This window comes from Oncorhynchus gorbuscha, linkage group LG10 (assembly GCF_021184085.1).
Source record: "Oncorhynchus gorbuscha isolate QuinsamMale2020 ecotype Even-year linkage group LG10, OgorEven_v1.0, whole genome shotgun sequence".
Taxonomy (NCBI): domain Eukaryota; kingdom Metazoa; phylum Chordata; class Actinopteri; order Salmoniformes; family Salmonidae; genus Oncorhynchus; species Oncorhynchus gorbuscha.
The window spans coordinates 81,270,979-81,295,765 of NC_060182.1; the positions used below are offsets into that span (position 1 = coordinate 81,270,979).

At 40.1% G+C, this 24,787-nt stretch overlaps 1 protein-coding gene across 2 annotated transcripts in view; it reads left to right on the forward strand.

Moving 5' to 3' along the window:
- The first annotated feature begins 5,313 nt into the window (after positions 1-5,313).
- Positions 5,314-24,787, forward strand: part of LOC124046630 (neuronal PAS domain-containing protein 3) — a 526,017-nt gene continuing 506,543 nt past the window's right edge. For both annotated transcript variants that reach the window (XM_046367233.1, XM_046367235.1), the window contains exon 1: positions 5,314-5,767. In XM_046367233.1, the coding sequence (XP_046223189.1) occupies positions 5,553-5,767 (215 nt within the window). In that variant the 5' untranslated portion in view covers positions 5,314-5,552. The remainder of the gene's footprint in view (positions 5,768-24,787) is intronic.

Below are 24,787 nucleotides of genomic sequence, written 5' to 3' on the forward strand. Positions count from 1 at the left end.
ACATTATGAAACACTGTCAAGTTCTGATAAGGTAAATGACTCAAATCAAATCAAATTTATTTATATAGCCCTTCGTACATCAGCTGATATCTCAAAGTGCTGTACAGAAACCCAGCCTAAAACCCCAAACAGCAAGCAATGCAGGTATAGAAGCACGGTGGCTAGGAAAAACTCCCTAGAAAGGCCAAAACCTAGGAAGAAACCTAGAGAGGAACCAGGCTATGTGGGGTGGCCAGTCCTCTTCTGGCTGTGCCGGGTGGAGATTATAACAGAACATGGCCAAGATGTTCAAATGTTCATAAATGACCAGCATGGTCGAATAATAACAAGGCAGAACTCAGAACTACTGTAGAATGCCATGGTAAGATGTCCGCTCCATTCCCCATTCCTTAAGAGGAATGATTATACTTTCTGAAATCAGGTGCAGGATTACCCTAAATTAATACTATGCACAGTTAAATAGCTCAACCTCCCTAACTACACTGTTCTATTCACTGTAAGGCACCTTGTAACTTCAAGTACTTCAACATACCATTGATTATCATTATTTTCAGAGAGAGAGAGAGAGAGAAGCAGTTGCACCTGCCCCCGTTCTGTCTCATGTACTTTAGCAAAGAACTGTAGACACATAATAGCAATACAGAGCCCTCCAAATAACTGAGCAGGTAAACAGCAGCAGAGATGGTTCATCTAATTGTATCAGGGGCCTGTAATGTCGGTTTAAAGCCTCCAGTGCAATTCATTTGATTTCATTACAGGGAAAACACAGCAAAAGTTGTCTAGCAGTTTTCTGGACCTCATTCTTGGAGCAGTTTTATTAGACATGGTTAGAGAACCAATCCAATTTTAAGTCTCAGGTGAAGAGCTTTGGTTGTTTTTTATTGGTGTTTAATCATCTGGATTGGTCTATGTTTAGAGGATCATTTCATAAGAGTCTGCCATTTTCATATTCTAAAGGTGTAGTTTTAGAGGCAAAATAAAACATGTTTGAGTATAAAAGGACTGAATGCTCCTACATTAACATGGTATTAACATGTTCATTAAGTATGCTTGGGTTTCTGCCCTTCCCGAGGAGAGAACATTGTTATCTAGATAATGTATAATGTGTTATGAAGCCTTGAGTTGGTTTCCTCTTGAACCCTTCACTTCAAGCAAACATAGACTGAATCTTACAAATAAATATAAATTAAAGATGTTTTCATTGGCAAATTGTATATTATAAAATTAAGTTATATTATATTCTACCTGATCTGTGAGTAATTGGATCCAGTTCGTATTGGCTGCACTGTCTATCAAACACATAACTGTGTCTTGGTGTGAGAGGGTTTGATAGCAGACCTATGTTAATTTGTACTTTACCCGCGTAATGAAAGGGCGTATCAGTTTCAATGGAATCGATTTTAGCTGTCTCCCGGGCTGCAATGGGTTACTGCTGCTGCAGTATCCTTTGCGCGTTCTTGTCATTGTCTTTGATTGGCTGGAATGGTGCTGCGCGCGCTCCGTGGATCGCTTGCGCGAGGCAGTTAATCAGCAGCTGCTGAGGCCAAGTTCATCCGCTCACACGCGCTAGGAATGGCATTGCTACCAGATCAAACAACAACACCGTGTATGGGAACATTCACAAAGACAGCAACAAGCTTATTTACAAATGTTCTGCTGCACATTAGGGCATAGCAAGTTGAGAGAACCTGTTCCGGAGACACCTCACACAAACAACAGCACATAGAGCACCTGTCAAGAGGAGAGGGTTTCAGTCATTCAAAGAAAGATAAGAAAACATCACACGTCAATTGTTGGAGACAAACTGAACGCTTCAGCGTGATATTTGAAGTTTTTTAAAGCGAATTTTTCACACTAGCCTATCAACACATCTAGGCATCCTTACAAATAGCATCGGTCCTGTTTTGGAAGTGACACTGTGCCAACAGTAGTGGAGGGCATAAAATACTTGAACTTTTTGCAATCCTCTAATCTAGGTTTAACGATTTGGTCAGCGACCTACTGCCAACTTCTGTATTGCCTATAATGTAAGTGCAAATAGTTATCCATTTCAAAACTTGATATTGTATGGTTTTGTTCGTAATAACACGTGGATTGGAATTTTGGGAAATGATGCTGTGCGCACGGAGGATGCAAACCGGTCAGAGATTGTGGCTTTAAGCCTTTTATTTTTCTAATCGTCTAAGCATCTTAAAGAGATAACATTTCAGTAAATTCAAAATAAGGTTATTGGTGAGCTTTTTATGACAAGAAACCGGTTCCAAAGAAGCGCCTGAAATGTGTTAATCTGTTAAACTTTTTAGGTAAAAGTTCCTGACCGCCTGTCACTTCTTATATTTAAACTTCTAGATCACCAGTCATCAATAACCCTAATCAATGTTCCACTTTTACATAGAGAACATGCTAAAGTAAATTAATATATCTTATTTCTGAATAGTTCAGTAACATAAGGCTAGACTTTACAATCTTTTACGCAAGAATTACGCGTAATGCTGCAATAGCCTATTTGGCACAACAGATTCGAAATTTTATCATTCTAGATAAAGAACAATATTCACTGATCTCCACTGTCTCCAACTACACATCCGTGCGTAGAGGACGCGTTTCCTGCCCCGCACATCACCGGCATCAATGTCATTGCTAACCTCCTGAAAGCTGTGAAAGCTAGAGAAATCAAGACGTAGAATGGCCGATGAGCTGGTAACCATCACTAATGGGATTGTGATGTGACTTGTTCGGCTGGAGGGACGGCTGCTGCTATTCGTTGAAATATCTCCATAGACTCGGTGCGTGTTCAATCTTCCAGAGCGGGGATGATCAGAATCTTCCCGGATTTCAGCGTTCAGGTGACAGCGGCAGGTGGAGGAGCCGGGGGAATGCCATCAGGTCACGCCATGGGGAGAGTCCCCGGTACAACTAACGGGAACCCGCAGAACGTCCAGGGGATAACCTCCTATCAACAAAGGTATGTTGACCACTGGGGAAATGTGTTTAGTTTTATTTTATTTCACCCATTCTTTCATTCAGACATGGCCACACAATAATAGACGTATAGAGATGACAGAGATATAGATTGATAGAGATAGAGATATAAGTCACTAAACACTTTGGGTTGGTTTTGGACAGAGGTGTCATGCTCATAGGGGGCACGTGCCCCCTCAGATTTGTCCTGTAAAAAAATATATTTTAAAAAATTACATTTTTAAATAGGTTCCCAATCTTCCAACCTCATAACTAGCTACCAAAAAGACATTTCAGGCTATCAATCAAGTTAGAGTAGCTAGCTCGTGTAACTATCTTAGTTGGCATGCCTGCTGGCAAGGTTAGTAGACTTAAGAAAAGCTAGCAATAAATAAATGTGCTGAATAAGACTCCAATGCCTTTCAATATTTTACCCAGATTTTAGCAGTGATGCAGAGAAGCATACTTAGTTTCCTGAAAAAAATAACCATCTGTCAGGAGGATAAAGACAGCTCAAGAGGTATACTTAGATATGAAGAAAAAAACATACATTTTTTACATAGAATTAAGCATAATGATTATGGCTCTAGATTGCAGGAAAAAGCTGTTTCAGGTGTTTGAAAAATGCTAAATTCTCCAATTTATTGACAGGGGGCTTAGCCCTCATTCAATAGACTATTTAAACTAGCCAAGTGTTGTTTATGCACCACATTATACATGCAACAGCATGTAAAGTAACTTTCTTACTACATTCCGCAGGTAATCACCAACCCCCAGCCCTGCTCACATACTTTATTCCCCTTCAGATTTTTGGGGTGCATAACGACCCTGCTACCACATTTATAACATATGGCATTATCAAGTTTCACATCGTGCTATTTATGTGATATAGGCCATATGGATGACAATAATTGGAGTGAGATTAGTTAAAATGGTGATTACCTGCGGAATGGAGTAAGAAAGTTACTTTACATGCTGCTGCATGTATAATGAGGTGCATACAACAACACTTGGCTACACAGTCAACTTATTCTGAAAGATGACTTAAAGTAGGCTATCCATGACACCTTCATACCATTCAATAGACTATTTTACAATAAATAATTAGGGTAATCTATAGACCTTCACTGAACATTTTACTTGCTACTTGATCATGCATGGCTATAAAGCCTGTCAAAGATAATTAGGGTAATTATGTTATACACCGAGACTTAATGACTGGAAAAAGTTGACACATTGACTTTAGAAACCAATGGTATTTGTGTTTAAATGCTTTTGCAACCCATATTTAAAATCGCACGTATTCTAGAGTGACTCATTATATTTTATAAAACATGTTGGGAAACCTATCTTGTTTCAGGTGAAAAATATATAGATTAAAGCCTACATCTGCTCTCTGAAAGAGAAATGTTGAAAGGAAACTAGTGGCATGACACCTGCTAAAATATAAACACAACATTTTGGGGGGGTTAACGTAACTGACGATAATACATAGGAATTTTTTCTAAGGCAAGTTGTATTTTCTTTGATCATATTATATAACAACAACAAAACGTTTATAGGCTTAGTATTTTTAAAGTCTATGTGTTCACATGTGGTTATATACAAATTACCTGAAGTTTGTATTTAGCATCGAATCAACACATTTTGACAAGTCAGTGACCTTGATTGTTCATTGATTGAAGACTAGTTTTGATCTGATGTGACACTCTAATGATAATGCATTTAAATGCAAATGATTGAACAATTAGGCTAATGTGTGGCTAATTCATATTTTTTAATACACTAAAATAGCATTTGCTTTTTAGATTAAACTAAAGTGAATCACACCCAGATAACTCTTAAATAATAGGCCTACTTAAAACAGATATACAGTAAATGTATGTGGATATATTTTCATTTCAATTATGAATGTTGGATGTTGTTAATAATATAGGCCTATAGTCCTCATAAAATAAACACTTTTTTAAATCAACTATGAAATTGATACAACAAGTTACATGTGTCCACTGTCTAGTATATACATATTTGATAATGACAATTCTAATCAAATTTGTTTTATAAACACTTGAGCATTGGAAATAGTCACATCCAATATCTATCTGAAAGACTTATTACTATCAAAAACATTTCCATTTAGCTTAGTGAGAAAACCTCATAGGCCAATGCATAAAACTATAGATGCGTCTTATAGCAGTTACAAAAAGCACAGCCAAGGATATTTGCGTATTGCAACCTGTATAACGGAAAATGACAACTGTCTCCAACTACAACTGAGTGGCGTTGTTGCTCTGGCTGGAGAGAAGATGTTTCCTTTTTCTCATAGAGCGAGCCAGGAAAAGCTGGAAAATGCACAGACAAACAGACTTAGAAAAATCCTTTACGAAGCACCGGAGACAACGCGCTCTTGTGGAAAGATGTAATGAAACGATGTGCATAGAGTAGCCTAGCATTTCCACTGCTACAACCCGAGCCCCATGTATCAGGAGAGCAGCGGGATTTGAGAAGCGCATCCCCCGGTTTCCACTCACTTTTCTTGGCATGCCTTTCGAGCTCGGTCTTGGGGTTTTTTGCTCCTTTTTTTAACGCTCATGAACGCCAATACACGGAGACGGGGGCACGGTTGGTCCACATCAGCGCTACAGCTTTGTTTAAATATACCCAGACTACATGAAGCATTGCTGTCAGGCGTCACGGCTTTATGTCAAAATAAATCTGAAGAAAAAAAAAGTAAGAAATCAAATAATTGTAGGAAGATGGCGCCCACCAAGCCTAGCATTCAGCAAGACCCTACAAGAAGAGAACGGTAACGCTTGGAGTGTTCTATTTATATATGTAAACGTTAACGCTTATCATTAGATGCTATGCGATTTTGAGTGGAGATGTCAGAAGTTTCTATGTTGCCCTTTCCAGCAGGAGTGCGTCTGAGAATTGGGGACCTTGGCGTTCGGGTAACAGGTATAGCCTTGAGAAGGCGTATGTTATACGGAATAGAGGGCACACACACCGTCAGTGCATATCGTCTGTTAGAGCGCTTCCCTGCATTGCAGGCACTTTCGCATTGTTTCTGCTCTAAGCAAGGTTGTTTAGATTCGTGAAACATGTGCATTCATCGATGACAATGCCACTGTTTGTTTCTGTGTAGCATGGAAGTGCTGCTTGCTAGGCCAGGCTGTGCTGTTCTGTGTGCATTGGTGAATCACTGCCTGCTGTTTTGCAGCCGGACACCAGTCACTGAAGCTTGTGAGAGATAAATTAGCATACACCAGCAACCAGCTGTTGAGGAACTTTAAATGAAGCGCATGTCGGATCAGACATCACCCAGCATGTAATGGTTGTAGTAGACCTGTTGTAAAGGACAACACTTTGGCTTCAGCAGTCAATTGTATTATATGGTTTAATTTGCATCTGTTGAAAACAAGCAGGTGATTAGATGTAAATGAATAATGGTGTGTTGATACCTGGAGTTGAAAGTGTCTCTTGAAGGCGAGTAGGCAATTGTATTTTCGCAAATAATAGAACAATTCTAATTATGGGATAGCTACATCCTTATGTTGTTTTTCTTCCACAACATCAAACAAATTAGAATGAAGCTTTATGATCTGAGTTTATTACAGATAATGACAACTTCATAACAGACAGTTTTATATCTATGTGTTATTGAACACAGTGCTCATACTTTTATGGAATATAACAAACCAGCTACAATATATTGATGTGTACTGGGATGTAATCTGTTGGGACACATTCTATCTAACATGCTTGTGTTATATTTGAACATAAACTTGATCAGGTAATTTTTGTATGTGTATGTCAGAAAAACTAATATAGTGAAAACTTGACTTGGACCATTACTGTCAAAACTTGCTATTGTGCATTATTATTATACAATACTCATGTTGTTAATAATCCTAATGAAACATTTACTGACTGTCTGCTCTGAGTAAATGAAGGCCTGTGATTTCACTTTTTTCACAATTTCATTCAGCAAGTTTGCAATTGCAGCAGTATCCAGCCAGCTGCAGCAGGGAATGTTTATGCTAAATCAGTCTCTGGTAATCTCTCTAGCAGGAGCATATTTGTGTGCCATTCTGGGTTATATCTGAGAGATAGGAATCTTGAATATGGAATTAATTTAGAGGGGGAAACTTCATAGCCTGTGGATGAGTGCTTTCTTTATCACCGGTCTCCTACCGGTCTCCTATTGCCATTCTGCAGAGGTTAATCAGACTGTGATTTGTCATTCTGCTTCACTTGAGAGTTGAACTAAATAACACTTGAGTCTGAGAATTCTGATTGAAGGACTATGTGAATATATTTAATTTAATGCCCCTCTTAATAGCATCCTGATGTTTGCCAGAGTGGGAGGTAGGCTGTTTATAGTCGCTGCTGTCCTCAAGGTGGTGGAATCTGACTAATGCCAGCCTGACTGACTTGGGCAAACAACTTCCCTGTCTGGATTAAGGAGAGGGAGAGAGAGAGACCCAGAAAACCTTAGCCTACGCCTTCACTATGGTGAATCACTAAAACAATACAGAAATACACTACAGAAAAGAAGGAACAGCACGTCAGAAATCAGCTCAATGTAATTGAAGAATCCATAGAATCTAGCCACTTCTGGGAAAATTGGAAACTCTAAACAAACAACAACACAAAGTGTTATCTGTTCAAAACGGAGATGTATGAATAAACCACTTCTCCAATCTTTTTGGCTCAAAAACAAAAAACAAACAGAAAAACATATACATGATCAAATACAAATCTATACATGATCAAATACAAATCTATTAAACTATTAACTAACTATTATTATTAAAGCTGTTATCCAGAAACCACTAGATTCTCCAATTACATTGAATTAACAAAATACAAACCCTCCAACCCAAAAAGACCTGTGGGGTTGATGGTATCCTAAATGTAATGATAACATATACAGACCACAATTTCCAATTGGCTATACTTAAACTCTTTAACATCATCCTGAGCTCTGGCATATTTCCCAATATTTGAAACAAGGACTGATCACCCCAATCCACAAAAGTGGAGACAAATTTGACCCCAATGACTACTGTGGGATATGCTTCAACAGAAACCTTGGAAAAATCATCTGCATTATCATTAACAGCAGCCTCTTACATTTCCTCAGCAAAAACAATGTACTGAGCAAATGTCAAATTGGCTTTTTACCAAATGACCGTACGACAGACCACGTATTCACCCTGCACACCCCAATTAACAAACAAACAAACCAAAACAAAGGCAAAGTCTTCTCATGCTTTGTTGATTTCAAAAAAGCTTTAGACTCAATTTGGCATGAGGGTCTGCTATACAAATTGATGAAAAGTGGTGTTGTGGGAACAATATACAACATTATAAAATCCATGTACACAAACAACAAGTGTGCGGTTAAAATTGGCAAAAAACACACATTTCTTTCCACAGGGCCAGGGGGTGAGACAGGGATGTAGCTCAAGCCCCACCCTCTTCAATATATATATCAATGAATTGGCGAGGTCACTAGAACCGTCTTACGCACCCGGCCTCACTAGAATCTCAAGTCAAATGTCTCCTGTTTGCTGATGATCTGATGCTGCTGTCCCCAACCGAGGAGGGCCTACAGCAGCACCTAGATCTTCTGCACATATTCTGTCAGACCTGGGCCTTGACAGTAAATCTCAGTAAGACAGCAATAATGGTGTTCCAAAAAAGATCCAGTTGCCAGGACCACAAATACAAAATCCATCTAGACACCGTTGCCCTAGAGCACACAAAAAACTCTACATACCTCGGGCCTAAACATCATCGCCACAGGTAACTTCCACAAAGCTGTGAACGATCTGAGAGACAAGGCAAGAAGGGTCTTCTATGCCATCAAAAGGAACATCAAATTTGACATACCAATTAGGATCTAGCTAAAAATGATTGAATCAGCTATAGAACCCAGTACTCTTTATGCTTGTAAGATCTGGGGTCTGCTCACCAACCAAGAATTCACAAAATGGGACAAACACCAAATTGAGACTCTTCATGCAAAATTCTGCAAAAATATCCTCAACATAAAATACCAAATAATGCACGCAGAGCAGAATTAGGCCAATACCCGCTAATGATCAAAATCAAGAAAATAGCTTTTAAATTCTACAACCACCTAAAAGGAAGTGATTCCCAATCCTTCCATAAAATTTCCCCTAAGCAAGCTGGTTCTGGTGCTCTTAGACCCAACCAAATCATGAAAACAAAAATATACTTTCTCATTGGAAAGTCCAATTTGACCCCAAACAGAGAGTACACAGTGGCAGAATACCTGACCACTGTGACTGACCCAAAGATAAGGAAATATTTGACTATGTGCATACTCAGTGAGCATAGCCTTGTTATTGAGAAAGGCTGCTGAAGGCAGACTCGCATATCTATTGGGTGAAATACCACAGTGTGCAATCACATCAGCAAGATTTGTGACCTGTTGCCACAAGAAATGGGAAACCAGTGAAGAACAAACACCATAGTAAATTCAACTTATATATATGTTTATTTATTTTATTTATGTACTTTAACTATTTGCACATCATTACAACATTGAATGTAGACATAATATGACATTTTAAATGTCTATATTATTTTGTTACTTTAGTTTGTGTAATGTTCACTGGACATGTTTTATTGTTTATTTCACTTTTGTTTATTATCTATTTCACTTGCTTTGGCAATGTAAACATATGTTTCCCATGCCAATAAAGCCCCTTAAATTGAATTGAATCGAGAGAGAGAGAGGGAGAGGGAGAGGGAGAGGGAGAGGGAGAGAGAGAGAGAGAGAGAGAGAGAGAGAGAGAGAGAGAGAGAGAGAGAGAGAGAGAGAGAGAGAGAGAGAGAGAGAGAGAGAGAGAGAGAGAGAGAGAGAGAGAGAGAGAGAGAGAGAGAGAGAGAGAGAGAGAGAGAGAGAGAGAGAGAGAGAGACTGTGTTGGCTTGAGTTCACACACAACAGAGTAACTAACCACACAGTTGGCTTGGTTTCACAAAACAATTCCTCCCTCTGGGCAAACAAAAGTGCTAATTTGTTCTATTTCCTGTTCTGTTCACTTCAGAATATTTGCAGAACAGGGTTAAGAATTACTATAACTAAGATCGCTATAGTCTGTAGAGGTGAGCAACGTGATGGTGTAGTTGCTGTGCAGACAGTGTATTAGGCTATGTTTAAGTAAAAATGATGCCACATTCTACTTTGTTTTGATGGAATTATAGAGTGAGCTTGGCATTTTTTGCTTGTGGTCTCAAATATTAAAGCATCGCATTTTTTCCCTCACTATTAAATTATTTCAGTATATAATTATTGTTTACAATGACAGAGGTATATCTTGCTGTGATTTTCACTTGTTGTAAACAACTTGAACCAGGCAGCAATGTACAGACAGTATAGTCTAATGGTATTTTTTTTTACTCTTAAAACCATTTTCACTTCAAATGAAATACTAGATACATATTAGATGAAACTGACAATCGTTTGTGGGAAGGAGTGCTTTGGACCAAAGCAAAAGTTCAAGGAAACAGCCAGTCAGCAAAATACAGTAATGTGTTATTGTCAGAGAACACTGAGAGAGGATATTACATCTCATAGTTACAGCCCGAAGTTGGGATGGACATTACAAAAAAAATGTACCTGTTCACCGCACAGCCCCCCTTATTGGTTCTTTTCACAACGATGGTGATTGTCAGTGTGTGTTTTTTTCCCCAGAAGCGATGGTAGAGGTAGTGGGGCTTCCTGGGGGATTTTTAGTTTGTTGATAAGGTTTTAAAGGACATTCTACTCCAAGATGCTTGAAAGTTAAGTTATGTTCTCTTCCTTTGAAACTCCTCTGAACATCGAGGAGAGTTACATTTTATCTCTTGATCTCAATGACATTGCCAGCCAATTCTATATTAACTCCAAAAATGATATAGCTAGCCTAACGTTACTGAATTTTAGCTAACAAATACATCTATTAACAGGGTTGGCAACACTTCCAGGATTACAAGCTAGCTAGATAGTTACCTTGGAGGTTTCTCTGTCAATCCAATGAGAATCTGAGAAAGAGATGTAACTTGTTGTAACTTGTTACTCTGATCTTCAATTCGTATCTTTGCCGAGCTGCTAAATTAATATAGGGGAAACACTGATGATGGTGCACTAGATATGGTGTGTTGCTGTAAAACCATGGTACAGAGGACACACTATCCAATCCTCTCGGTTGGATGTTGCACTGTAAGAGAACAGAGGTGTATAACCCATTATAACTGTGTTTATTTCTCTCAATTAGGATTGATTTCCTGTGTTTGTTTCCCTCTCTGGCTGCACACATGTCGTCGTCGGCACTGTGATGCGATGATTACCGTTGTTCTCCTCCTCTTTTCTCCTCTGTGCGTGTATGTGTGTGTGTGTGTCCGCCACTGCACTGTTACTGTCAAGGTCAGAGTATGGAGCGAGAGAGACCTAAAGAGTATGCATCCTGGGCATAAGGTGTAATAATGTTGCAGCCATCGAGTTGTACTATAGCTATTTCTGCATTAAAGTACAACAAGGCTTGTCTAGAGAGAGAGATGTTGCTTGTGTTTTACTACCCGTTTCATGATGCTGCTCACCTAACACTACTTGATCATATTGTATTTTTCTTGCTGTGTAGATTTCAGGCGTGGTTGGCTGGCTGCCGTTTGTACCATCTATAGATCGCAGCAACTGTATAGTAGTGGTAGACGGCTCAGAGCTCAGAGAAAAGCACCGCTGTGGACTATTCGCTCTGCTTATCCATTCCTAGTACTATAAATATGTAACAGATGTGCTATAACACCCTTATTAATGATCTCAGTGATATTTATCCAACATAGCTATTCTCATACACGTACAGTCAGTAGTGCACTATTATATATAGCTCTGTTCACGTGCTCATACTCTATTATTGCTCCCTGGAAATTCCATGGCAATGCACAGTCAGGCACACTGAAATTGCATCGTGTATTTGAATAGAATGGCTGTGCTATATCCACTCTCTCTCCCACCTCACCTCACTATACTGGAGGGAAAGGAATCACTACAGGTCTGCTGACGGGGCAGCTTTCTCCCTGAGTAGTGCCTGTCCTTCAGCACCTAGCTAGTTCAATTACCAAGTAGGATTGTTTAGATAGACAAGGACTCTCTCTCTCTCTCTCTCTCTCTCTCTCTCTCTCTCTCTCTCTCTCTCTCTCTCTCTCTCTCTCTCTCTCTCTCTCTCTCTCTCTCTCTCTCTCTCTCTCTCTCTCTCTCTCTCTCTCTCTCTCTCTCTCTCTCTCTCTCTCTCTCTCTCTCTCTCTCTCTCTCTCTCTCTCTCTCTCTCTCTCTCTCTCTCTCTCTCTCTCTCTCTCTCTCTCTTGTCCTCCATCTATTTGTAAGAGAATGACTGTTCCGTCCTGTCCTCCCTGCTGGTTTCCTTTGGGGAAAAACCATTCTCTGTATTCATCACAATCACTAAGCAGCGGCTTGACATACAATATTTAATGCTTTGTTTACACACCAAAGTCACGACTTTGAATATTCGCAGGTGACTTTGAAATTGCCAGAGAGCGCAGGCACGGCACACTGCTATCGTTTAATGCCCGTCCTCAGCAGAGAAGAGACCTGCGTTTAGTGTCTGTGCTTCCAGACAGATGTTGAGCATGTTGATTTCCATCTGGTGCTTTAGGTAATGCTCTCTTCTAAATCTACCAGCAAAACCTGCCCTCTACTCACGCTCTGATTGGATTTGATTTGATTTCACAGTCTACCGCTGTAAACCTACTCTCCTAACCTACATCTCATCATACTGTAGTAGTCTACAAATGGGAAATTGCATCTTAAATTTTCCTCTGTGTGCTACTGCAGAATCTCTTCTTCTCTTCCTCTTTCCTCCTCAATGATGGCCAGATTTGTAACCGACGCTTTGAACAATAATGTCTCCAGACGTCTCCATGCCACAACGTTGATCTGTTGGAGCAACTTACGGACAATAAGCCCCGATAATTTTCTCCCCTGATCGTCCCCGTCTCCCCGGCTCTGACCACAGGCACCTGCAGGGCTCTCCTTGATGATCAAGGGACTGTAAAATTGCGATTGATTATTCAGTTTAGCGTGAGAGAGGCAGAGCATGGGGTAGGAACCCAACCAGGTTAACTGCCCTAGCTCAGTCTGCTGATATAGTTCCAATGACATGTTACAGACCTTGACCTGGAATAAAGGGATTCTTCCTATGGGGAATTGCTGGGTAGCTGGGAAGCTGGGTAGCCTACCCGACCTGTCTGTCTGTTCGTCAGTCTATCTGTCTTTTGATGTAGCAGTAACCCATGGCCTAGTCTCGCGAAGCCTTGCATCAAAATCTCGTTGCTGTCAAGCCTTTTTTGGAAGCCTGGTTCTCGACGAAGGTTACCCCTGGACAACCGCTCCCACAAAGGAGCTGTGGATCTGTAGATATTCCTAGTGAAACATTCCTTAAGGAGAAGGCCCTGTGGTGGGTTTTACTTGGTGGCACTTGAATGTAATTGTAGCGCAGTCTTGTTTAAACGAATGTAAATTGAATCCAGCGTTCCAACACATACACAGTTCCACACAGAACACTGCACATAGATGCGGTAAAGAGGTCAATCAAACTCAACCAAAACAATGGAATTGCCATGGAAACATGTGGGGGAAAGGGCCGTGGGGAAAGATCCTGAGTCTCCTCATTGCCCCCCAGTAAAATGATTCTACATTTAGGATATTGTTTATATGTGTATTTCACACTATGTTGAGGTAAAAACCAGAGTATAATTGTATTATTATTAACCTTTAATTAAACAGGGGAAACAAGCTGAGACAGTCTCTCTTACAGTTTTGCCCTGCAATGAATAATAATTTAAAACAAACACAATTAAAACAAGAGATCGGCCAAGTTTCAAGTTTTCATAACAGTCGGAAATCGGTATTTTTGGGCGCCGTATAGCCGATTTTTAAATTTAGTAAATGTTAATTTTTCTTCTTACCTTTTATACCTTTATTTAACTAGTCAAGTCAGTTAAGAACACATGCTTATTTTCAATGACGGTCTAGGAACGGTGGGTTAACTGCCTCGTTCAGGGGCAGAACGACACATTTTCACCTTGTCAGCTCGGGGGATCCAATCTTGCAACCTTACAGTAAACTAGTCCAACGCAATAATGACCTGCCTCTCTCTTGTTGCACTCCACAAGGAGACTGCCTGTTACGTAAATGCAGTAAGCCAAGGTAAGTTGCTAGCTAGCATTAAACTTATCTTATAAAAAACAATCAATCATAATCACTAGTTAACTACACATGGTTGATGATATTACTAGATATTATCTAGCGTGTCCTGCGTTGCATATAATCTGACTGAGCATACAAGCATACAAGTATCTAAGTTTCTGACTGAGCGGTGGTAGGCAGAAGCAGGCGCGTAAACATTCATTCAAACAGCACTTTCTTGCGTTTTGCCAGCAGCTCTTTGTTGTGCGTCAAGCATTGCGCTGTTTATGACTTCAAGCCTATCAACTCCCGAGATGAGGCTGGTGTAACCGAAGTGAAATGGCTAGCTAGTTAGCGCGCGCTAATAGCGTTTCAAACGTCACTCGCTCTGAGCCTTCTAGTAGTTGTTCCCCTTGCTCTGAATGGGTAACGCTGCTTCGATGGTGGCTGTTGTCGTTGTCTTCCTGGTTCGAGCCCAGGGAGGAGCGAGGAGAGGGACGGAAGCTATACTGTTACACTGGCAATACTAAAGTGCCTATAAGAACATCCAATAGTCAAAGGTTAATGAAATGGAAATGGTATAGAGGGAAATAGTCCTATAATTTCTATAATAACTACAACCTAAAACTTCTTACCTGGGAATATTGAAGACTCATGTTAAAAGGAACCACCAGCTTTCATATGTTCTCATGTTCTGAGCAAGGAACTGAAATGTTAGGTTTCTTACATAGCACATATTGCACTTTTACTTTCGTCTCCAACACTTTGTTTTTGCATTATTTAAACCAAATTGAACATGTTTCATCATTTGCTTGAGACTAAATTGATTTTATTGATGTATTATATTAAGTTAAAATAAGAGTTCATTCAATATTGTTGTACTTGTCATTCTTACAAATGATTTTGTTTTTAAACCGGCAGATTAATCGGCATCTGCTTTTTTGGTCCTCCAATAATCGGTATCGGTATTGGCGTTGAAAAATCATAATCGGTCAACCTATAATTAAAACATATAAAAAGTACATGATGGAGATTAAAAATATATGTAAAAATAAACTTCTATAAGAAAAACACACATTACACAAATAAATCACAGTTTATAATAAAAAGTGAATGTAATGTGCATTTAAACTGTCTTACAGGCACCAAAACATCTAACTGGAGTTCTCTCTGAAATTCATTCCATGAGTGTGGAGCTTGATATTCAAATGCCGTTTTGCCTAACTCAAATCAAAACAAATCAAAGTTTATTTGTCACGTGCGCCGGATACAACAGGTGTAGACTGGACAGCTCGCGGCTGTGCTTCCCTTTGTAGTCTGTAATAGTTTGCAAGCCCTGCCACATCCGACGAGCGTCGCAGCCGGTGTAGTATGATTCAATCTTAGCCCTGTATTGACGCTTTGCCTGTTTGATGGTTCGTCGCAGGGCACAGGGGGATTTCTTGTAAGCTTCCGGGTTAGTGTCCCGCACCTTGAAAGCGGCAGCTCTACCCTTTAGCTCAGTGCGAATGTTGCCTGTAATCCATGGCTTCTGGTTGGGGTATGTACGTACAGTCACTGTGGGGAAACGTCCTCAATGCACTTATTGATAAGGCTGGTGACTGATGTGGTGTATTCCTCAATGTCATTGGAAGAATCCCGGAACATGTTCCAGTCTGCGATAGCAAAGCAGTCCTGTAGTTTAGCATCTGCTTCATCTGGCCATTTTTTTTATAGACCGAGTCACTGGTGCTTCGAGCTTTAATTTGTGCTTGTAAGCAGGAATCAGGAGGATAGAGTTGTGGTCGGATTTACCAAATGGAGGGCGAGGGAGAGCTTTGTACGCGTCTCTGTATGTAGTGTACAGGTGATCTAGAATCGCCCCCCCCCTGGTTGCACATTTAACATGTTGATAGACATTTGGTAGAACTGATTTAAATTTCTCTGCATTAAAGTGTCCGGCCACTAGGAGCGCCGCCTCTGGGTGAGTGGTTTCCTGTATGCTTATTTCCTTATACAGCTGACTGAGTGTGGTCTTAGTACCAGCATCTGTCTGTGGTGGTAAATAAACAGCCATGCAAAGTATAGGTGAGAATTCTCTAGGCAAGTAGTGTGGCCTGCAGTTTATCACAATATACTCTACTTCAGGCAAGCAAAATCTAGAGACTTCTTTAGATTTCGTGCACCAGCTGTTGTTTACAGATAGACCGCACAGACCGCCCCCCCTCGTGTGCTGTTCTATCCTGCCGTTGCAGTGTGTATCCCGCTAGCTGAATATCCATGTCATTCCGTGAAGCATAGGATATTACAGTTTTTGATGTCCCGTTGGTAGGATATTTGTGATCGTACCTCGTCTAGTTTATTGTCCAATGATTGCACGTTGGCGAGTAATATTGATGGTAACGACAGCTTTCCTAGTTGTCTTCTGCGGGTCTGGATGAGGCATCCGGCTCTTCGTTCTCTGCGTCGCTTCCTTTTGCGAATAATTGGGATGTCTGCCCTGTGGGGTGTTTAGAGAATATCGTGCGAGTCCTACTTGTTGCTGTTGTTGTTGAAGAAATCTTTGTCTAATCTGAGGTGAGTGATCGCTGTCCTGATATCCAGAAGCTCTTTTCTTCTGTAAGATACGGTTGCAGAAACATTATGTACAAAACAATTTACAAATATCGCGAAAAAAACCACATAATAGCACAATTGGTTAGGAGACCGTAAAACGGCAGCCATCTCTGGCGCCGGTGAATCTGGGGTATCTCTAGCACTAGTTTTGTTTTCTATGTTTCTTTATTTCTATGTTTTGGCCGGGTATGGTTCTCAATCAGGGACAGCTGTCTATCGTTGTCTCTGATTGGGAATCATACTTAGGTAGCCCTTTTTCCCTCCTTTCAGTGTGGGTAGTTAACTTTTCTAGTGGCACTATAGCCCTGTAAGCTTCATGGTTGTTTATCTTGTTTCTTGTTTTGTTCCAAAATAAAAGGAAAATGTACGCTCACCACGCTGCACTTTGGTCCACTTATTTCTTCCAGGAAGACGGCCGTGACAGTGACCGAGTCTGATACAGTGGGGCAAAATGTATTTAGTCAGCCACCAATTGTGCAAGTTCTAAAATATAAATCTAACATTCAACAATTTCAAAGATTTTACTGAGTTCAAGGTCATATGAGGAAATACATAAATTAGGCCCTAATCTATGGATTTCACAAGACTGGGAATACAGATACCTAACAAAAAGATATGGGCCTCAGGATCTCAATGCTGGATGTTCGTGCATTGAAATTGCTATCGATAAAATGCAATTGTGTTCGTTCTCTGTAGGCGACTTATGGTAGAGAAATCATCATTAAATTATTTGGCAATAGCTCTGGTGGATATTACTGCAGTCAGCATGCCAATTACACACTCCCTCAAAACACTCCCTCAAAACTTGAGACATCTGTGGCGTTGTGTGACAAAACTGCACATTTGTTATTTTTAGTCCCACCCTTCAGGTCCCCTCAACCCCTCCCATCTATCTCTGAACACCATCCAGTTTTGATTTGCCATATATTTTTCAACTGTGCTGTGATGTTTCACAAAAGTTCTGAACCTTTCTATTCTCATAGTTTCTAAGTTCTCTATTAAAGATTATTATTATATTATTGATCGATTGACTATGACTTTTCAGATCACCCACCAGTGCTATTTTCAGAGTTAACTCCAGGTAAATGTTGCAATTTTTCAGCCATTCTTGAACCTGCGACAAATGTATAATAATTTTAATTTAAAACACTGTACATTTTGAATCCAGCGTCGTTTTGTGTCGTTTTGTGTATCAGTTCATAAACCGTGTGCCATTGTAATGGACTGAGTGACTTGCTGGGAAGTCAGGCGCAGGAGAGCAGAGATGGGTGATAATAGGAGAACTTTAATATACACCCTGGCCCAAAGGCACAGGCGAGGCAGCACAAAGCACAACCACGGTAACATGAACCAGATTAAACAAACAAACCTAGGTTTGAAACTAACCTAGCGCAAGCCAGCCTGTAGCGTAACACCCTACACAAAGAACAATTCCACACGCAGACATGGGGGAAACAGAGGGTAAAATACATTTAGACTGATGAGGGAATGTGAACCACGTGTGCGGGAAATCAAGACAAAGCAAATGGAAAATTAAAGGTGGATCGGCGATGCCTGGAAGACCGGTGACGTCGACCGTCGAATGCCGCCCGAACAAGGAGAGAGAACGATTTTGGCGGAAGTCGTGACAGCCATGGAATCAGTACATCGAAAATTTCTTCCCAAGTATTTTTGCAAACTGTATGGCATAGTTGTCCATTTGTTGGTCCTTAAATGACGCTGGTATACATTTTTATTCATCACAATTTTCTTTAACTAGTTTTGGTCTTTAATGTGAAGCCAACAGACAAGTTCCTTACTTTCTCCCCCTTCCACTTGCCTCAGTTTTGGATAGAGTAGACATTTCCATATAATTGTGCTGCATGTGTGACAACTCCACCAGTCCTATTTATGATATAATTTACAGTTTCCAAGTTTTTATTAGATTTTTTTTTAATTACAAGTTTTATCAAATAGTATATTTGAGTTTATCCATAATATTTGTTGTAATATTTGTTCTGTCTTTTCTGGTGGATTAAACTGAAATTGAAACCAACTTTCGATGGCTTGTTATAGAAATAGCGACATCTTGGAGATTATTTAATTTTATTTTAAAATAACCAAAACTTTATTCAGATTCAGTTGTAATCTGAATAAAAGGATAAAGGCCATTCTTGAACACGGGGTGAGCCATTTAAGTATAGCTTTTGTATGACTGAAGCCTTTAGTGAGAGGTCTAATGCTTTAATATTTAATAATTTCTGCCATAGGAACTTCTTTAACTGAGCGTTCACAAGGGATTCAACGACTTTGGCCAGGATAGGGAGCATAGAAATAGGGCGATAGGTATTTACATCTGAAGGGTCTCCACCCTTCAGTAGGGGGCGGACATTATGCTAATTTCCACATTTAGCGTATAAAATTGGACAAGAGGCTTAGGAATAATATTTGAGCCATCAGCTCAGCAATAATACCAGCTGCTGTCTTTAAAAGGTAAGAATCTAAGATGTCTGCGCCTGCAGACTTTTTGGGGTCTGTGTCTTTAAGAGCTTTGTGGACCTCAATATAAGAAACAGGCTCAAAGTTCAACAGGTTCATATGAGGGCCTGTATCAGAGCTTACTGAAACAGATCTTACATTAGAGGCCTGTGACTCACCATTATAAAAAACTGAACCAGCAGATATGAAGTGCATGTTAAAGACCCCCACAATATCAGCTTTTGGGGCAGCAGGTAGCCTACTGGTTAGAGAGTTGGGCCAGAAACTGCTGATCCAGGTTGCTGGATCGAATCCCTGATGGTCAGGAAGGCCAGAGGATACATTAGAACCCGACACTGATTGGATTAGTTTGAAGAGTTGTTAAGGTTCTCTGGCCTTGTCTAGTTTTGACAGTTCATGCAGTTTTATTATTCTGATCACAGAGTTTCTGTCACACCCTGACCTTAGATATCTCTGTTTTCTCAATATTTTGGTTAGGTCAGTGGGTGGGTACTCTCATTTTTGTATTGTCTAGGGTTTTTCATATGTATAGGGTTTTGCAGGTCTAGGGGGTTTTGTATGTCTATGTTGGCCTGATATGGTTCCCAATCAGAGACAGCTGTTTAGCGTTGTCTTTGATTGGGGATCGTATTTAGGCAGCCCTGTTTCTCACTTACTGGTGTGGGATCTTGACTACGTGTAGTTGCCTGTCAGTGTAACAGTATAACTTTAGTCTGAACCAGGGACCCTCTGCACACATCAACAACAGTCACCCATCGTTACCCATCACTCCACAAAAGCCGTGGCCCTTGCAGAGCAAGGGGAACCACTAATTCAAGGTCTCAAAGCGAGTGACATCATCGATTGAAACGCTATTAGTGCGCACAACCGCAAATGTTAAAATACGCAAAATATGATAACACAACAACAACTGATGGCAGTAGCTCAAAAATGGAGCCAGCTAACCACTGTGGCTAGACAGTAAACTAGCAAGCAATGATAGAGATTGCAAACGGGTAAGCATAACTCTAGCCAAACAAACAAATATGCTTCTAACTATTAGAGCGCTGCCCACTCTATGCGCTTTCGGTAGCCTGATTGCATCCAGACAGGAGAAATTTGCACACGATGCTTCCCTGACCACCTCTGGGGTCAGTCAGATCTGAACAAAATCACACCACAAAGTGACTGTTGAGCGTCTAGACCTGATAGCAGAAGTCACATGTAAGTGTTCAGCAGACTAACACTGTTTTATTATGGCGCTCAATTACAACGGATGACCATAACTTCAATTGCTGTTGTTTTTCTCAGTAACGGCTAGTAAAACGAATGTACACCTGACGAGAGTATTGGGGTCCAAAAACGTTCCAATTAAAAAGATACCTTTTTTTTAAACTCAAGAGTCCACTTGAAATAGTTGGAGGATTTTCGCTAGGTCAGTTTGTGTTATCGGACTTGATTTCATGGCTGTGCAAATCTTTTCACTTTAATTCCTTGTTATCGCATTGTAGGCCTGGGTTTGCGTCCCAAATGGCACCATACAGTCATATAGCTAGTGCATTACTTTTGACCAGAGCCCTATAGGTCCTGGTCAAACGTAGTGCACTGTATAGGGGATAGGATGCCATTTGTGATAGAACTTGTCTTTGTTTGAAAGTGTAGGTCAATAAGGATGGGCACATTCAGAATTTCACGATCTGTGTAGTGGAACAAATTGAATGCAAAGCCTGTATCAATCACTACGAAGGGAGGGTTAATTGTTCGCTGCTTCAAGGCGCCGAACAGATACAACCAGTAATGAAATACTTATGGCTCTGACATGGCAACACTTGAGGATGAAATGATAGAAAACAAAGTGAAAATGTTTGCTGATTAGAAAACTGATCTGCTGCAGTGCAGAGAAGAACACTAGCTAAATGTTTATCGTCTTGTCACTCTGATGCCCATGGTAAAAAAACAGAGACCTTTATCATTGTAACGTTCTTAAATTGGTGGGTACTTGGGTATTATCATCAGGGCTTTAGGACCATTGTGTCCCTTTTTAATCTTATAGTGATAGTTTGGAGATCGTCTTATCAAACAACCAATTGACAAACTGTATAAGATGGAAACACAACGTAACAATAAATGCCTCCTCTCAGGTTACATCTCCTGCTCTATGTGGAAGAAGAAGAAACCACCTTATACCAACATTATAACCCATGAGTTTAGTAGATGAATTGAAGTAAAAACTTGTTATTTTGGGGGGGAAAGCTTATATTGGCTGGTCATGTGAATTATCTTGGGCTTAACTCTTTATTTGTTAAAGAGTTTTCACAATGAAGTGTAATCACATGCACACACATGCACGCGAACACACGCACTCTCACGCACACTCACACACATACTCTCACGTATATATGCCTATATGTAGTAGTTAGTTAATTGAAGTCTGAAGCCCATGACAGCTATCACAACACAGTGGGTAATTCTGAAAATTAATGAGAATGATAATACTTAAAAGGCTGTTCCAGAGTTTGCCCAAACTCATTAACTAAATATCTCATTTAAATACATCCTAAAGACTTTCAAATTGAAAAAAAATGCATTATTGCTCTATAAGCATTAACCCGATCTGAAAATGCTGAGGTGTAGAATTTTATGGAAAAGTGGAAGTCTGTCAGGCAATATTCAATCTTGGAATCCCCTTCTAAAGAGTGGTTCTCAGCCATAATACCTACAGATAGATATACATTGTGGAATGATGAAAACAATCCATTACCATTTTCTCAGGAGAAGGAGCACCACAGACCATGAACAGATTTATGGAATTTAGAAATCTGTTATTTGAGAGCTTCAATTATCGATCCTTAATGTGGCAATCCAGGATTCTAAAAATCTAAAATCTTGGATCTCTCATTTAAAGCGTAATTACTAATGGGTAAATTGGAAGCAGAGTTTGACTATCCATTTCATTCAGACTGTCTTAGTGCTATTCAGTTACATCATAGTGCTATATCACAGTTGATATCGTATTGCTTACTACGTAGAGGACAGTGCTGTGGTGGTGCGTAGCACTGAGACTCATCCAGTCATACACAGCCATCCTGTTATACAGATGACGTTTTGCAGTGCCGTCTTAGTCGTTATCTTGTGAAGCTTTTCACAGCCTCATAGAGACACAGATAACACATTCATCTACTGCTCCTTATGACTTTATCAATTAGATTTGAACATATCATAGCTTACCCCCTCCTTCCTACCCTGCTTTACAAACCATCTGCAATTACTGTGTTTCCCCTGGATTGATGCAGCTCAATAGGAGTGTATTGGAAGTGTCAAATTTTAATTTGTGTATCGCTGATGTGGCCTACTATGAAAGGGATTGAAACATGACATCATGTGTTGTTGTTAAGGGATCTTTATTAACCATCACAGCACTTTACATGAAGTTTATATCTATGTAGTAACACTAATTACACTCTTATCATGATGTTACAACATGATGTTACATACTATTAACTAGTAACTACATAGTAGCAGAGTTGGGGTCAATTCAGGAATACAATGAAATTCCAATTCTCTTCAACACTTTTTGAATTTGGAATTGGAATTGGAATTTGGTTTACTTTCTGAATGGATTGGAATTTAAATTAAATTGACCCCAACACTGCATAGTAGTGGCGTTTTGTAATCACACAAGAAAATAATGTATGATCATTATCAATATAGTGTTGCAGATACTGACCTACTGTAGTACAAATGATTTGTCCTTCATATTTGTGTAGTTAGATATAGTGATTTGTTGTGATTCCCTCTCAGTGTGATGAGTTTCGACTCCCTATAGCCTTTCTTCACAGTCCATTGACCGTTTCGGCCTCGAGCTCGCCTCTGTCTTTAGAACAACACATTTTAAATGACCCTGCTCTCTCCAGACTACATTCATAAGGTAATGACCTGGAAAGACATGTTGATCATGAAGAGGAGAATATACTTTAAAAAGGCATTGAGGCATTCAGTTACTGTTCGATTGAATGTTAGAAGGGGCAAAACGAGTGACCTAAGCAACTTTTAGCATGGTATGATTGTTGGTGCCAGGCCTGTCGGTTCCAGTATCTCAGAAATGGCCTCCTAAGATTTTAACACACAACAGTGTCTAGGGTTTACAGAGAATGGTGTGGCAAAAAAAGCATCCAGTCAGCGGCAGTCCTGTGAAGGAAAACAACTTGTTGATGAGCGGTTGAAGGAGAATGGCAATAATCGTGCAAGCTACTGGAACAGGTGGGCCACAAACAGACAAATAATGGCGCAGTACAACAGTGGTGTGCAGAACGGCATCTCGGAACGCACAACTCGACGAATTCCAGTTACTGTTGCGTCATGCAGAGTCCATGGCTCCATCCTGCCTGGTGCCAATGGTACAGGCTGGTGTAATGGTGTGGGGAATGTTTTCCTGGCACATGTTAGTTCTCTAGATAACAATTGAGCAATGTTTCCTGCCCAAAGAATTCAGGCTGTTCTGGGGGTATGTCACGCCTTGGTCTTAGTATTTTGTGTTTTCTTTATATATTTGGTCAGGCCAGGGTGTGACATGGGTTATTGTGGTGTGTTTTTTGTCTTGGGGTTTTGTGGGGCGTCGACGTAGTCTATGGCTGCCTGAGGCGGTTCTCAATCAGAGTCAGGTGATTCTCGTTGTCTCCCGATTGGTAACCATATTTAGGCAGCCATATTCTGTGAGTGTTTCGTGGGTGATTGTTCCTGTCTCTGTGTTAGTGTTCACCAGATAGGCTGTAATAGGTTTCGCATTTCGTTTGTTGTTTTTTTGTAAATTATAGTTATTTCATGTATCGTCGAGTCTTCATTAAAGAACATGAGTAACCACCACTCTGCATTTTGGTCCGCTTCTCCTTCAACTGACGAACGCCGTTATCCGACCCGGTACTAGATGTGTGTACCTAATAAACTCTCTATTGTGCGTGGGAATTTCCAAAAATGTTATCACTTGGAGGTGATTTGCTGGTGTTGTTACAGTCTTTAATGTCCAACAATTTATTATAAATAAAGAAAAAACATTTTGGGGAGGGTTCAGAAAACTTGGGGTGGCCAAATAAAAGCCCCACGGGCCGCCAGTTGGGGAACCCTGCTCTATACCTTTTACATTGGATCAGGCCCAGAATGATAACTGGCACCTATTCAACAACACTCACTCCCAGCTTGAAAGGTTTGGGTCAGAATTAAATCTCCATTTACAGGTCGGTAGTGCAGGTTTAGGAAATCTATGTGGAACTGAAGGATGGCCGACCATTTAAAACAGGTAGAAGTGTCATAAAGGAAGAGGTCAGTCAGAAAGGACTGTCTTGAACTTCAGTTCATGCCAACCTGGAATCAAAAGACAAAGCACACCTTTAGTTACTGTACGTCAGGTAGCAACTGATATCAGGGGTTTGTTTAGGAACAATTGGATGGATTTACATGTTACATTGACTAGTATATTAAAGGAAATATCCACCAAAAACCACTAATTCCTTTAATTTACAGTGTTAAATCACACTAATATGTGAGAACAATATTTTTTT